The sequence below is a fragment of the Micrasema longulum genome, unplaced genomic scaffold (genome assembly GCF_059751315.1).
Source record: "Micrasema longulum isolate JH-2025_06_02 unplaced genomic scaffold, ASM5975131v1 h1tg001633l, whole genome shotgun sequence".
NCBI classification, from domain to species: domain Eukaryota; kingdom Metazoa; phylum Arthropoda; class Insecta; order Trichoptera; family Brachycentridae; genus Micrasema; species Micrasema longulum.
In genome coordinates, this window is record NW_028278813.1 from 420,348 (window position 1) to 434,442 (window position 14,095).

Consider the following 14,095-nt stretch of genomic DNA (forward strand, 5'->3'; position numbering starts at 1 on the left):
CATGTACAGTAACTTTTGCGACTCATAAATATTAACATAATACCTACGTAGGGTATACGTAAACATAACGGAAAATCAGTAGCGTAAAAGATGACGAAATTGTTTAAATTAATGCGAAATTGAAAGTGAATTTTTCAATGGAGAGCGAAAATGAAATTTTCTTCAAAATGACACACACAAACCAATTCTTTACGGGTGCGAAGAAAAAGTAACTCGGGTTTAGGCCGTCTTGAGACAACGCAATACGTGTCCAAGTCAAGTCCACCGCCGCATCCTCAAGACGTTTGTTATAGGAGGCTGATGCATTCGTTCTCGGGCTAACTTGGTTATTTATTACCTTAGAGTAATAATACGCCACTGCCTGACTAGAGTCCGCCGAAAACCATTTTGTGATTATCAACCATGAAGTTAGCTACAGTTTACAGCGATACAATGGGCCGCCGGTACTCAAGTCGAGAATTGCAAACGCAAACCGGGACCGTCCGTTACACATTTGTTGTTAAACTCAAAACCCAAGCAGAAATTAGGAACGTTTTTGTTCATTGCAATTGAGCTAAAGGCCTTTTCTAGCGAATCGTTACTCTGAGAACTAACTTATACTATTATTCAACGAATGGTAGAAATTTATTTGTTTATTTATTATTTTAATTATATTATAACAATAAATAATTAATAATTTCATTATATTATACGTTTGTCAGAAGCTATTTGGAATACGCATCTCAGATATGGAACCCCCAGCACGCCATATATATAACAAGAGTAGAAAATATTCAAAACAAATTTATAAAGTACCTAAAATACAAAAGCGATATTTCTTATGTATCAATTTTTACTGCCTCCACCTACCATGGAATCACTTCTCTACAATATCGCAGAATGTGTGCGGACCAACTACTGCTTTACAAAATTATGACTGGAATAGATGACTTTACAGAACTACTTAGTTTAATAACAATACATGTGCTAGCCAGGATTTGTAGACGGTACCACGTATTTCATGTACCAATAAGTAAAACATCGTATGTTAAAAATGCTTTTTTTCGTAGGACTTTTTCAGTGTACAATACAAAATTTAAAGATATGGATTACACAAACATCACTCTGTCAGATATAAAATTTACACTAAAAATGCATTATGTGACTAAGTAGACATTATAATAATAAATATGTACATCTCCCTTCCCCTCCTTATCCTCTCTTCAAGCATCCTTGTCCTAATCCTGCCCAATTTACAATAACTTACCGTTCTTAAAAAAAATAAAAAATATCTAATTTTGTATAAACTTATATGTATTTATTTCATTTGTAATATATTTTCTTTATTATACTTTGTGGAAATCTGTTATTAGTTCTGAGTTTATACACTATATCTGTTTGTTTACTATAAATATATATGTAGAACTGTTGATTTCCCAAATAAAATAAAATAAAATAACTAACAGCGAATTCGTACAAAATTAAAGTTAATTACAAAGTTATTTAATAAAAAGAAAACATAGTTAATTGCTATGGTCAAACTCCGTAAAAGTAATATATAGTAAAAAAAAAAGAGTTAAAGATTTATAGTAAAAGAGTGAAGTATAGAAGAAAAGTAGTAAAAAAGATATGCATTTTAGGTTTGTAAATCTTACATAGGCACACATTGTAAGGCACAAAAATTCAGCAAAAATAAAAAGACATTTATATGGGTATATTATACAGAGTGAATCTCCGGTTCATCGGTTATTGATTCTATTTATATTACTGAGACCATTTTGTACTATTTGTGCCTTGTGAAAATAATATAAAACCAAAGTTTAATAGGCATTCAGTTGTTTATTTATGTTTTGAGCAGTCCTATAAGTGTACTTAACTGTTAATACCATTGATTCAGGCGTGCACAAGGAACGTTTTCTTATATAAATCGTAAAATGAACGAAAATGCATACTGTTAAATCCGCCCCTCAAAGAAATACATATTTTTTTTTAAATGAGTAATAATTAAAAATGGATTACTAACGGTTTTTTCAGATTTCAACGTTTTGAAGTGAGCGATTCGATTTGCTCCTAAAATCGTGCGGCCGTTATCGAAACTACACATGTAGTTGTAAATAACGTGTCGTGTAAATAATTCATATAAATGGACAGTAAAAAAATAATTAAAAAAACACAAAGTAAGTCACGACCACAACCGCTATACATCACTTGCTTTCGCTGACAAATCGCCATTCGAAAACTTTCAGTAGACAAAGAAATACAGTTTTGGAAAACAAGTTCACCCAAAATGTTCTCCAAGGTGTTTTTCAACTTCCTTACTGCGTTCGTAGTTCTTCAGATTGTCCAAAATGGAGTCTCAGGTAGGATATTTTAAGCGAATTGGAATCCTTGTAGACACTTCAACCTTTTTGTGATTTTATGTAAAGAGACTATATCTCAACAGAGAAGAAGGAAATATCATTGTTAGGACTATCACAATTATTATTTTTTAAATTACGATTGCTTCTCACTTGGATATTCTAGGTGTGAGGAGGACGATACTATAGCTTTATATTAGTCAATGTTCTTTTTTATAACTATCTTTTTATTTTTATGATGCCACTCCACGGTGGAGGTTGGCTATCATCATGGCAATTATTTTGTCCCCAGCGGCTCCAAATAAGAATTTTGAGCTACAGAAAAACCACTCTTTTAAGTTTCTAACCCAGAAGATACCGTCGCCGTTCAGGCAAAGTCACTAACCCTAAAAATGACCATTTTGAGTTCTTCTTTTATGGTGCCACTCCACAATGGAGGTTGGCTATCATCATGGCAATTTTTATTTTGTCTCCAGCGGCTCTAAATAAGAATTTGAAGCTACAGCAGAACCACTTTTCTATGTTTTTAAGCCAGAAGATACCGTGGGTCGCCGTTCAGGCAAAGTCACTAACCCTAAAGATGACATTCAAAGGGTAAAATTATGTTCTTTCTCATCTCTGATGTTCTTAGCAGGTTCTTCCTTCTTGTGGTGTCCGCTTGTGTTTTTACAGAATATGGCTTTATTCTTACAATAGAAAAAACAAATAACAATGTAAAAAAGGTACATAATATACATTGTATGTATGGTTGTTAACTACCTCACTGGGTATAACCTGTTCTAAGATAGCTAGCAATTATTCCTTAGCTATGTTTTGTGGAGCATTGTTTTGATTATATTCTCTGAATTCAGGCAAAGAAGCTTTAGGTTTCTGGGCCCCAAAATATTCAATATGTAACCCAAATATTGCAAAACCATGACCCGGATTCCATTTGATAAATTTGTAAAAAAATGGTTACTGGGTTTAGGTCGAGAAAAGTCGGAAAATTTGCTCAAAAACATTCTTACATAATAAATGGTATAAATAAATATTGTATAACTGTATCATTATTTAACTAGTAGGTGGTAGTAATATTATTGTTTATTTTGCATAAAAATGTCTGCCTTAAAACAGGTTGCACCTAGTAGGCAGACTAGCCATGATCCAGAGAAATCTATTACCTAACTGTGTATGTAGCAGATAAAGTAATTGTTATTTTTGTTAATAAACCATGTTTATTATTATTATTATTGTTATAAAAGTCTAAAAATAAACAAAAATACGTATAAATGCATATTATATAAAAAAAAATATTTATTCATTTACTTATAGGTTGTTTACTACGGATTATTTGAGACATAAGTCCCAACTCTTTGGGACTTCAAATCCTGTGTTGAATTGAGATCAGCAAGTAGTTGACACGAGAATTATCACAAATATTATATAGGATCAGAAAAATAAAAATAATTTGGAAAAACAAAATATACGGCACATCAATATGGTAAACAGTAATCTCAAACACTCGGAAAATCATCAAGGAGTTTCCCACTCAAATCCCTCCCACTAAGGAAAATCTAGTACTACTCCTCTCTTGAAAACAGTTTTTGTCCTTGAGAGCTTAAAACGCTCTTCCAAAATATAAAACACTCTCGGTGCGATATGGGAGAGATGCATCTGAGCAAAATAATGATAAAATATTCATCTCATCATGTTACTGTACATCAGTCGGTCTTCTTACTATTTTCTATCTTGAGCCATCAACCATTGTGTATTTTTAAAAAAGAAATAAGTATCGATACTTTGTATTATATCCAGTGGAAGATAATTTCATTTTTTTCCTGTATAAAAAGTACAAATGAACGTTGTGCAAAATAATTTTAAAACACATTACAAATTGAGGTTAAAATCTCCATTAATTAGAGTGTCACGAATTTTGAAAAAAATTGAAAAACCATCTCTAGCTCTAACATCTAACTTTAATCTCACGAAAGTGATGCCACTTTATTAAGCCAGCATTATTATTTAATTTTTTTTTATTTTATTTAATTTTTATATTGTTTAATTTTATTTTTATTAGGCAAGAACACAGATGTTATGTTTATAAAATGTAAAAATAATACACACGTCCAGTTAAAGTTTTTTGTGAATATAATGATATATTATATTACATAATAAAGAGAAAAACATAAAATATTATTTAAGAAAAGAAAAGAGCACTGTAAGAAGATTGGGGATGTGGAAAATAAGTATAGAAGTGGAAGGGTGGAAGAGTGGAGGAGAGGGATCAATCCCAAATTTACTTACGATAATAACATAAACATATTAAAAGATGCATAAATTAATTACACACTGACAAATGTTTCACTTGAGTGTATCAAAAAAAATATTTTTTATGTCACAAAATTTAGAATTTTAAATATCTATGTAAATGGGGACAAAGTATAGTGAACCTTATTTTTTTAAGCAATGGATTGTAAAAAAAAATCTGCCGTGTTGACTGAACGGGAAAATTCCTTGATATATGCTTTAAGAGCAACGGACTATTGATAAAATTGTTCAAAATTTCGAAAAATAAAGATAAATCAGTAGTGCTTCTACGTTTAGTAAGGGAAATTAAGCTGTGAAAGGAAGAAGAGACTTCGTACGATTCAAAATAAGTGCGGGAATTACGATCCAGACGTTTTAAGAATCTATTTTGTATCCCATTTAGTTGTGGTATACAAACTGTAAGTCAAGGATTCTAAGCAAAACTCAAGATGGCTGCGAAAATTAAATTTTGAGTGATGTGGTTATTAAAAATGATCGAGTGGTTCCTATAATAACGCCCAGGTTTATGTAAGCCTACACGGATGCTTGAATATGGGAATCTAATAAATATTTTTTTATCCTAATTAAACTCAAACAACTATATTATATTTTACGTAACTCAATTATAACTTATGGCATAATAGGATGGGGAGGCACTAATAAATCAAAATTAAAACCTCTCGAATCTGCTCAAAAATCAAAAGTTAAAATATTTTTTAAAAAGCCGTTCAAGTTATTTGTGATTTTAGATATAAGGCAATTATATATTTTTAGAAAAATAATGTTTGTGAAAGCAAATTATTCTATCAAATCCCAAAAGGAACACTCCCACACCACCAGAAGTCAAACTAGAGGATGGGTCATGGGGTCTATCACAAACTCCGAATTTGGGCAAAGAAATTTCAGGTTTCTGGGACCCAAAATATTTAGAATGTTACCCGAACATTGTAAAACCATGACCCGGATTCAATTTTTAAAAAATTGCAAAAAAATGGATACTGGGTTTAGGTCGAGAAAAATCGGAAAATTTACTCAAAGTACATTCTTAAATAATAAATGGTATAAATAAATATTGTATATTTGTATAGTAAATTAACTAATAGGTAGTAATGCTATTGTTTATTTTTGCATAAAAATGTCTGCCTTAAAATAGGTTGTACCTAGTTAGGCAGACTAGACATGATCCAGAGAAATCTTACCTAAGTGTATATGTAGTAGATAAAGTAATTGTTATTTTGTTCATAAACTGTGATTATTATTATTATTATTATTATCTAAAATCACACCTAGATCTTTCAGATCGTTTTTCCTTACCAGATAATTACCGTTAATATAATAACGAAGCATCGAAAAAAATATCAGTGTCTAATGCTCGGTTGTTTGATAGTAAAACTATTTCGGTAACCCAAAATAGTTTTACTATCGTTCTACAATCAATGAGTTGTTTGACCCACGTTCTTGTAAAATGAAACCACTGGTTTTTCGATTCCAAATCTCAAAAATGGAATATTATGTTTATTTATTTTTTACACGTGGTTACACCTTAGAGCATATAAGATGTATATACTCTAAGGGTTACACTGTAGAAAGTGAGTGCAAATGTCAGAACAGCGAACAAATTAAACCACACGACAACATGGCATACGTAAACGCAACAAAATAACATCGGTTAACAGAATCATAATAATAATAATAATAATGAAATTTGACAATTTCGAATAGTAAAAACTGAGGCACAATAAGAATATTTCCATATGTTATTTGAAATGATAAGCAACATTGAAAGACAACAAAAATACTGTAAATCCAACAAGTTTTCAAATTTAACTTTGAATTATTATAATGTAGGTACGAGTTTTTAATAATATAACATTATATTTATTTTATTTTATTTTATTTTATTTTATTTTATTTTATTTTATTTTATTTTATTTTATTTTATTTTATTTTATTTTATTTTATTTTATTTTATTTTATTTTATTTTATTTTATTTTATTTTATTTTATTTTATTTTATTTTATTTTATTTTATTTTATTTTATTTTATTTTATTTTATTTTATTTTATTTTATTTTATTTTATTTTATTTTATTTTATTTTATTTTATTTTATTTTATTTTATTTTATTTTATTTTATTTTATTTTATTTTATTTTATTTTATTTTATTTTATTTTATTTTATTTTATTTTATTTTATTTTATTTTATTTTATTTTATTTTATTTTATTTTATTTTATTTTATTTTATTTTATTTTATTTCATTTTATTTTATTCAGAAAACATACAGTCATACAAAATAAGTATTAAAAACTACAATTTTTTAACATAAAAAGACCAATTAAGTTTTCATAAATTAAAAAGATCTAAACATTAAATGTGACAAAAAAATAAATAAGAATTTTAAGTTAGAAAAGAATAATTATTGACATTTGCGTTTTCAATGGAGGTAATAAATTAAAATAAATAAAAATACCGAATGTACACTCCGAGCCATCCACGCACACACATGAACGCACGTATAAAACATACACAAACATATACATTACATGCGGCACATATACATAGCATAAACCACTCAAGATGCACATTCAGCAACTATCCCAAATAATCGACCCCATGAAGAAATTTTCTGTACAAATGCAAAGTGCAGTTAAAAAAGATAATATATTTACAACATTCTTTGCTCAAATAATTTTTCATAACTTTAACAGAATTATTTGAAAAAAGAAGACAAGATTTGACTGCCACAAAATTGGCCGTCCGAGGTTTGGTAGAAAAATACTGTCATGTCGTTTTCAAAATATTTTTGTTTTCTAGACAATAAGTAAAAAATTTCATCACGAAAAGACCCTCCGATTAATATTGATCATAATAGGCGTAATCCATTCCGTATTCGTAAATATTCATTTATTAATTTTTTAAATGTTTTCCCTGTAAAGTCTTACCTCACCTTGAACACAATTACCCCCTCTTCTATTCTTATCGGCACCCACTAATCTGTTCAATGTTTCTTTCACATATGTATGTTCAGTTATTATATAACCCTGAATAGGACAACGTTTAGTTATCGAAACTAGTCGGTTGTGTCAATAAAAAGTGGTTCATAAAACAAAGTTACTTTATATATCTCTAAAATATAAAAATGATCATAAAACGGATATGGTAATCAGTATGAGGACAAGGCTGATATATTTGGTTCTGGGCTTGATAGTTATAAAACGTGTCTGATATCTTTTTTCTCTCGTAATATAATTCTTAAACGTTTCTCAAATTTAAAAATGTTTTTCTTTTTTGCTTTTTCATATTTATGTATATTTATGTATTTATTTTATTTATTTATTAATTTACACGCCCTACGGGCTTTTACATATATTAGAAATTACATTCAAGTGCAGCAGTGAAACATAAGTATGTAAATTTAGTTAAAATTAAAGATAACATAAGAAAAACTAAAAGATACAATAATAAGTAAAAATAAGGAAATGTACCAACATAGGTATATGGGTACATAGAAAAATATTTAATAAATTTACACACATATACATACATGCATGTACATATATATACATACACATACATGCACATACATGCATATACATACATAGAAGTTTATACATTATTATAGAGATTCATGAGAAAAAAGAATAGTAAATAAAGAACAATATTAAGAAATTTTATACAAATTAATTTATAACCTTTTGAATACTTAACCTATATTTATATAAAGACAGATGAAATATATCAACTTCACCATACTCGTTACATAGCCGGTGTAGTCTAGGTATTGGTGAATTGTAACAATAATTGTGACTGCCAGGAGATTAAAAAAATAACGTTAGCTGCCGAGTATTTCGAACAGGTACTTTTAAGCTGATAACACTAGTTAATTCCGAAACGTCCAATACGCCATTTGCTATTTTATTTAAATTTAATAAATCATTTATAATTCTTCTTTTACAAAGAGTTGACATATTTAGTGTACATAATAAATTATCGTAATCAATATTTTCAGTGGGTATATTAAGATTGTAATTGATGAATCTAAGGAATTTACGTTGTACTCTTTCTAACTTTAAAATATGAAAATTGTAATAGGGTGACCAAATATATGTTTTGTTAATATCTTTGGTTACCTGTGTGTATTTACGTGTAACTATTGTTATAGTTATGGAACTTTATAATTTTTTATTATATATTTATACATGGTTATAATATACGTACATATGTATTTTTTTCTTCATATTTATGTTCAATTTATATGTTAAAGGCAATTTATTTATTTTTATCTGGGGAAAAAATAACAGTTTTTACATATATTGTATACTGAGAATAAGAATATATATGAACGAAAATTGTAAAAACAGTCAATATCAATTTTCCACAGTGGTGTAAGCTATTGATTAAATACATTATCGGTATCAAAATAAAAGCAATTTAACAATTGGGAAACGTTAGGCACTTAGAAGTTGCAAATAAAAAAAAAAATACATACATTTATAAACAGTATTAAAAATTAAAGTAAATAGAAACAAGACAAATTTAAATTGAATGAATTAGAAAAGAAAAAAGTTATATAAAAATAATGTAAAAGTTACAAAATATAATAATGAACATATGAGTACATACATAATGAGGAAGTTCAGTGTTTTTTTTTGAATTTTTTATTTGTTAATAGGCTGTTAAACTAAGTCAAATTTAAAAAATAAAAAAAATTATATATCGTATTATCGGCGCTACGATTTTTCAAAGTTTTGTATTTCTGAAATAACTCCGCGTGTAACGTCAGAGGTTCATTTCCGCTTATTCTCATTCAGTTCTTCCTATTGGTCCAGAAGCGACAAGCAGACCGGAAATCTTCCATAGCTCTCAGATCATAGGTTGATTCACATGAACCAGTGACGTCATTTAAAGTAGTGCGTTTTTATCAAAGTATTTTTTATTATTTTTTCTGTACATTTTCAAGAAACTTTGTAGTACAATTTAATTCTCTAATTTTTACCCCGCGTAAGAAAACATTTTTTGTATCCAATTTCCCGTAGGGCTGAAGTTCCTCATTACTGACATCGTATAACTAAACGGGTGTACTGTTTATGCCGATTATGTAAAAATAAATGAATTAAACAATAAATAAAGTAAGTGCCACAAATAGTAAATTTGTTGTTTTAAATAGAGCATGAAAGGTAGGAGAGTGGCGGCACTATCGATTGGTAAATATTTAGTCACTATCGCTTTCTAGTTATTCATAATATTCCATTATTTTCTTTCTCCTTTATAATAAACAAATTAATGTTATTGTAACAAAAAGTTTGCTCTCCATAAATATGTTCAATATTCCACTTTGTTCCAGTAAGTTTGTTTTGTTAGTAACTATTGATTCGTTATCTATTTTACTTTTCTACCTTTAAACTACTTTATGGCAAAGAGTATTCTATTACTTTCTAAGTTCATGGAATTATATTAGAATAAATTTTGTATGAATTGTCGTTCTTGACAAGAAGACATGTGGTCCCAGAAAATTGAGATAAATAGGTTATTTGAAATTTTATATCTGGAGCACTAACTTTGTGGTTATTCATTATAATTAAATAAATATAAAACAACTTTGTTTTTAACCACTTATTTTAATTTTTTTTTCTACAGATCGGTTTCAAAGCTACACAAGCTTCTTCATTGAGGTATAATTAATTGATTTATATACTTTTAAGCGTGTTGTCCAAATGCCCCTTGAAATATTCTCGTATGTATGTTTTTTTAATAATATTTAATTGTTTAATTATGTTCGTGCTTCCACTTTTCATTATGTTGTATCCCAACTGAATACAGGGCCCTTGGCCTCATAGAGTTTGGGATACGTTTTTATTATATTTTTTTTGTAATATGTATGTATTTGTACAAATAAAATAATAAAAAAAACTAATTAGATAATGAATCTTGTGTAGCTGTGAAACCGGTCGGTAGAAAAAAAAAGTTAATTAAATAAAGTTGCTTTATATTATAGGTATTTCAAATAAAGTTTGTAGGTTTTCACGGCTTTTTAGATTCTTGTGATTTTTTCTGGGTTATTTTGCCGTGTTTCTTGTTTTTCATCTTTGCTTTCTCCTTCTTGCCGACGTTTCGGACAACCAAAATCAGAAGGTATTTGAACATTGTCTTTCTGTCACTCCCTCTCAAATGCCTCCCCGATTTTCGGAGGGACATATTTATTAATAAATTATTTTTTAAAGTTATGTATGAAAACATTTCTCAACAATATCCGTATTGAAAATAAATAAGTTTTTCCAAATTAATTTCATATATTTTTATCGGTATTCGTAGTATAAGATATTTCCCTATTCCTAACCCAACTATTCTCCCAACAACCCCCTTTTCTGCACTCGTTTTCCATACCTTTCTTCCCTGTTGTCACTATTTAAACTAAATGTATTTATAAACTGATATCTCTACGGGGATGAAGAAATTATAAAGATCACGTATTGTCCAGAATTTTCAGAGGTTGCATTTGTAGAGTTAACCATACGTGATTTTTATGTGTGACAGTCATGTATGTGAAATAGAATCAGATCCCTGGATGAATGTTTCGACTCGATGGCTACTCTCAGGTACAAATCCTGAATAAGACAATGAAGTAGAGATAGTCCACCTTATTGTGAAGTTTTTGGCGCGTTTGCCTACCGTTTTTGAGGTCCTGGGTTCAATATCTTACAGGGTGGACGTGAAATATTTATTTTAAGTTGGCAAATCAAGATTGAAGTTTTTACATATACATTTACCATCATACGATAATACAATTTGGTCTTCATTCTATAGAACTTACATAGACCATATCGAGTCTATCCAACATCGTTTTCTAAAAAAAGTGACATGGTTTGTCGGATTGCAAAGCGGTAATTATTCCTATTTTGAAATAGAGCGATCTCTCAATTTGTCTTTATTGGAAAAACGTATAATGGAGATGGGCTTTATTTGCATTTTCAAAATAATAAATGCTATAAGTGATGTCCCATCTCTGTTGCAATCAAATTCCTATCATGTTCCTAGTCGTGTCACCAGAAGTCAAAATCTGCTATTTATCAAATCTTCTAAGAGTAATCTTTGTTCTTATACTCCAATGACCAGAATGTGCAGATTCTGGCTTTTCGTAGATCTCTTCACCATTAACACACTGTGGGATGAAGTTGGATTGTCTTTATGTTGATCGTGTTTATTGATATATTGTATATCATTATTATATTACCCTTGTTTTTTATGTACTTTTTTTTCAGTTTCTTGTACATGTGTTTCTTAATATAACTATTTTAATTGGCTTAGGCTGTATATACAATAAATACATAGACACGAATACATAATTTTGCTATTTAGTACACTTTTTATTTTAAGTTTATTTTGCTTTAGATCACAAAATTTGACTTGGCCGCTTTTCGCTGTATGCTCGCGATATAGCTAGATGCCCGATCATCTAATAAATAAACCTGTTACTCGTATACTAGCTACATCCAAAAGATAGCAAATATCCTTTTGTTCTCAAAAATTGTTAAAAGTTCTACTAAAAACACCGAGTTAAAAGTTCTACTTATTAAAAATATAACATTCACCCTTTTCTTGGCAATGCATCCCATAGGATAAAATATGTGATTTCATTTTTCCCCATGAACTAAAACACGAGTTTAACGGCATTTAGTTAAAACTGCTTTATCAAATTTTTCTTTCTAACTGCATAATCAAAATTCGTGATAAACTTTGATTAAAACAAACAATTATATTTCTTTGGAATTTTAAAACATTTTTAACCATTAAATGCGTACGCAAATAATTTTAGTTCTGCCAAAATAAGGCTTAAAATTATAGAATTTAGAAATCTTATAAATTGAAAAAGCGATTAATATTACAATCAAAAAAATAAAAATTGCCTTCAGTCCACTCTTGTCTAATCAACTTCCGAACAACTGCAAATGATTTATTTGTATATCCCCCTCACCTCTCGCTCCACACCTTCACAAACATAAAATACTACTTGACATAATAACTTTGTAAAAGTAAGGTAAACCAGTATTTTGAGTTTGTCCAAATTTTTGTAGACAAGGACTGGATTCAACTCCCTGGGGAGCTAATTATATTAACATATTACAACAGAGATGAAGAACATTTAAGAGAAGGTAATATAGAAGTCCAGGCATCTACAGGGCTTATGTTTAAGTGGTCACTTTACACACTGTGTAACATTCACCATTTTGCCTATATTTGAACATCAATATTCCTTCAATTCTTTCATCTGTTGATGTTTGTGAAGTTAAAGAGCTAAATTCTTTATTTATGCAGGTGAGATTCAACTAATTGAATTATTTCACCTACACCTCCTCTTAAATGTTCTTCATCTCTGTTGTAATATGTTAATATAAACAGCTCCCCAGGGAGTTGAATCCAGTCCTTGTCTACAAAAATTTGGACAAACTCAAAATATTGTTGATAAATTACCTGGTCCATGAAGAAGTACAGAAATTGAAAAAATAATATTTTCAAGCGTTGCCTAGTATGTAGGTGTTAGTACATCGATGCAATTTTTTTATTTTATTTGTATTTTTTTTTTACAGATTCACTATTTGGCATAGATGTTGGAGGTCTTGGTAAGAACCCATTTAACTTACCGACCCATCATCCAACTACCAATTCATCCGCAAATACAACTTCATCTAATTCAACAGCCAGTTCACCAGCAAATGTAACTCTATCACCAGGATCAAATTCTTCATCAACTGCTCGCAATTCAACACTCAATTCTACCGACACTTCTTCTAACCTAACTGTTTTGGCTCTGAATTCCTCGAGATCGGACAATTCTTCGGAGGGAATTGGGCCGAACGTCACTTATCCAAAGTTGGTTGAGAATTCCATCAAGAGCATGCCAAAAGTTGCCTCGTCATTGCTGGAACTTTACGAGTACTTGAAGGATTCGCTCAAGAAGCTTTGAAGGCGCGTGCAAGCTGATGCATAAAGATTCAACCCAGTAGAAAACCATTTTATGTCAAATTAAAACACAAGGTTGAATAAATTATTTAAAAAACAAAATGTTTCATTCTTTCACAATTTAAAGTTTTAGTCTAATAAAAAAAAAAAAATTAAACAATTTTTTTGAGGATGCCCGGTGCCGAAGGAAACATTTTACATCTCCAAATACACGGAAAACTTTTTCATAATATACCAAAAAACCAACATATTTTTCGTTAATCATTAATTATGCTTAATATATCGCTTTAATTGATGCACAACCCACATACAATATCCATTTTTGGTGTGTGTAGGTCGAGCAATGATCGACAAAATATCGTAACCGACAAAAACAGTAGTTTTCGGTAGAATATTTTATTTTCTTAATTATAAAGGAATATAAGGCGCGAAAAAAAAAAAAAAAAAAAAATTGGTCCAAATTGAAAAAAAAAATAGGTTTAGATAAAAATTTAAAAAACAATTTTTGAGTT

General features: G+C 29.3%; 1 protein-coding gene across 1 annotated transcript; it reads left to right on the forward strand.

Moving 5' to 3' along the window:
- The first annotated feature begins 2,230 nt into the window (after window positions 1-2,230).
- LOC148274521 (uncharacterized) lies at window positions 2,231-13,652 on the forward strand. The gene is made up of 2 exons (XM_088236995.1): window positions 2,231-2,339; window positions 13,211-13,652. The coding sequence occupies exons 1-2, from the start codon at window positions 2,267-2,269 to the stop codon at window positions 13,585-13,587; spliced, it is 450 nt and encodes a 149-aa protein (XP_088093121.1). The 5' UTR covers window positions 2,231-2,266; the 3' UTR covers window positions 13,588-13,652.
- Window positions 13,653-14,095: the final 443 nt, after the last annotated feature.

What these genes read in the sequence shown, in the direction of transcription:
- LOC148274521 (XM_088236995.1), top strand. Translation starts at nt 2,267, where the DNA reads ATGTTCTCCAAGGTGTTTTTCAACTTCCTTACTGCGTTCGTAGTTCTT. An exon ending in TGTCCAAAATGGAGTCTCAG is followed by an intron (nt 2,340 to 13,210) that starts GTAGGATATTTT and finishes TTTTTTTTACAG; the next exon opens with ATTCACTATTTGGCATAGAT.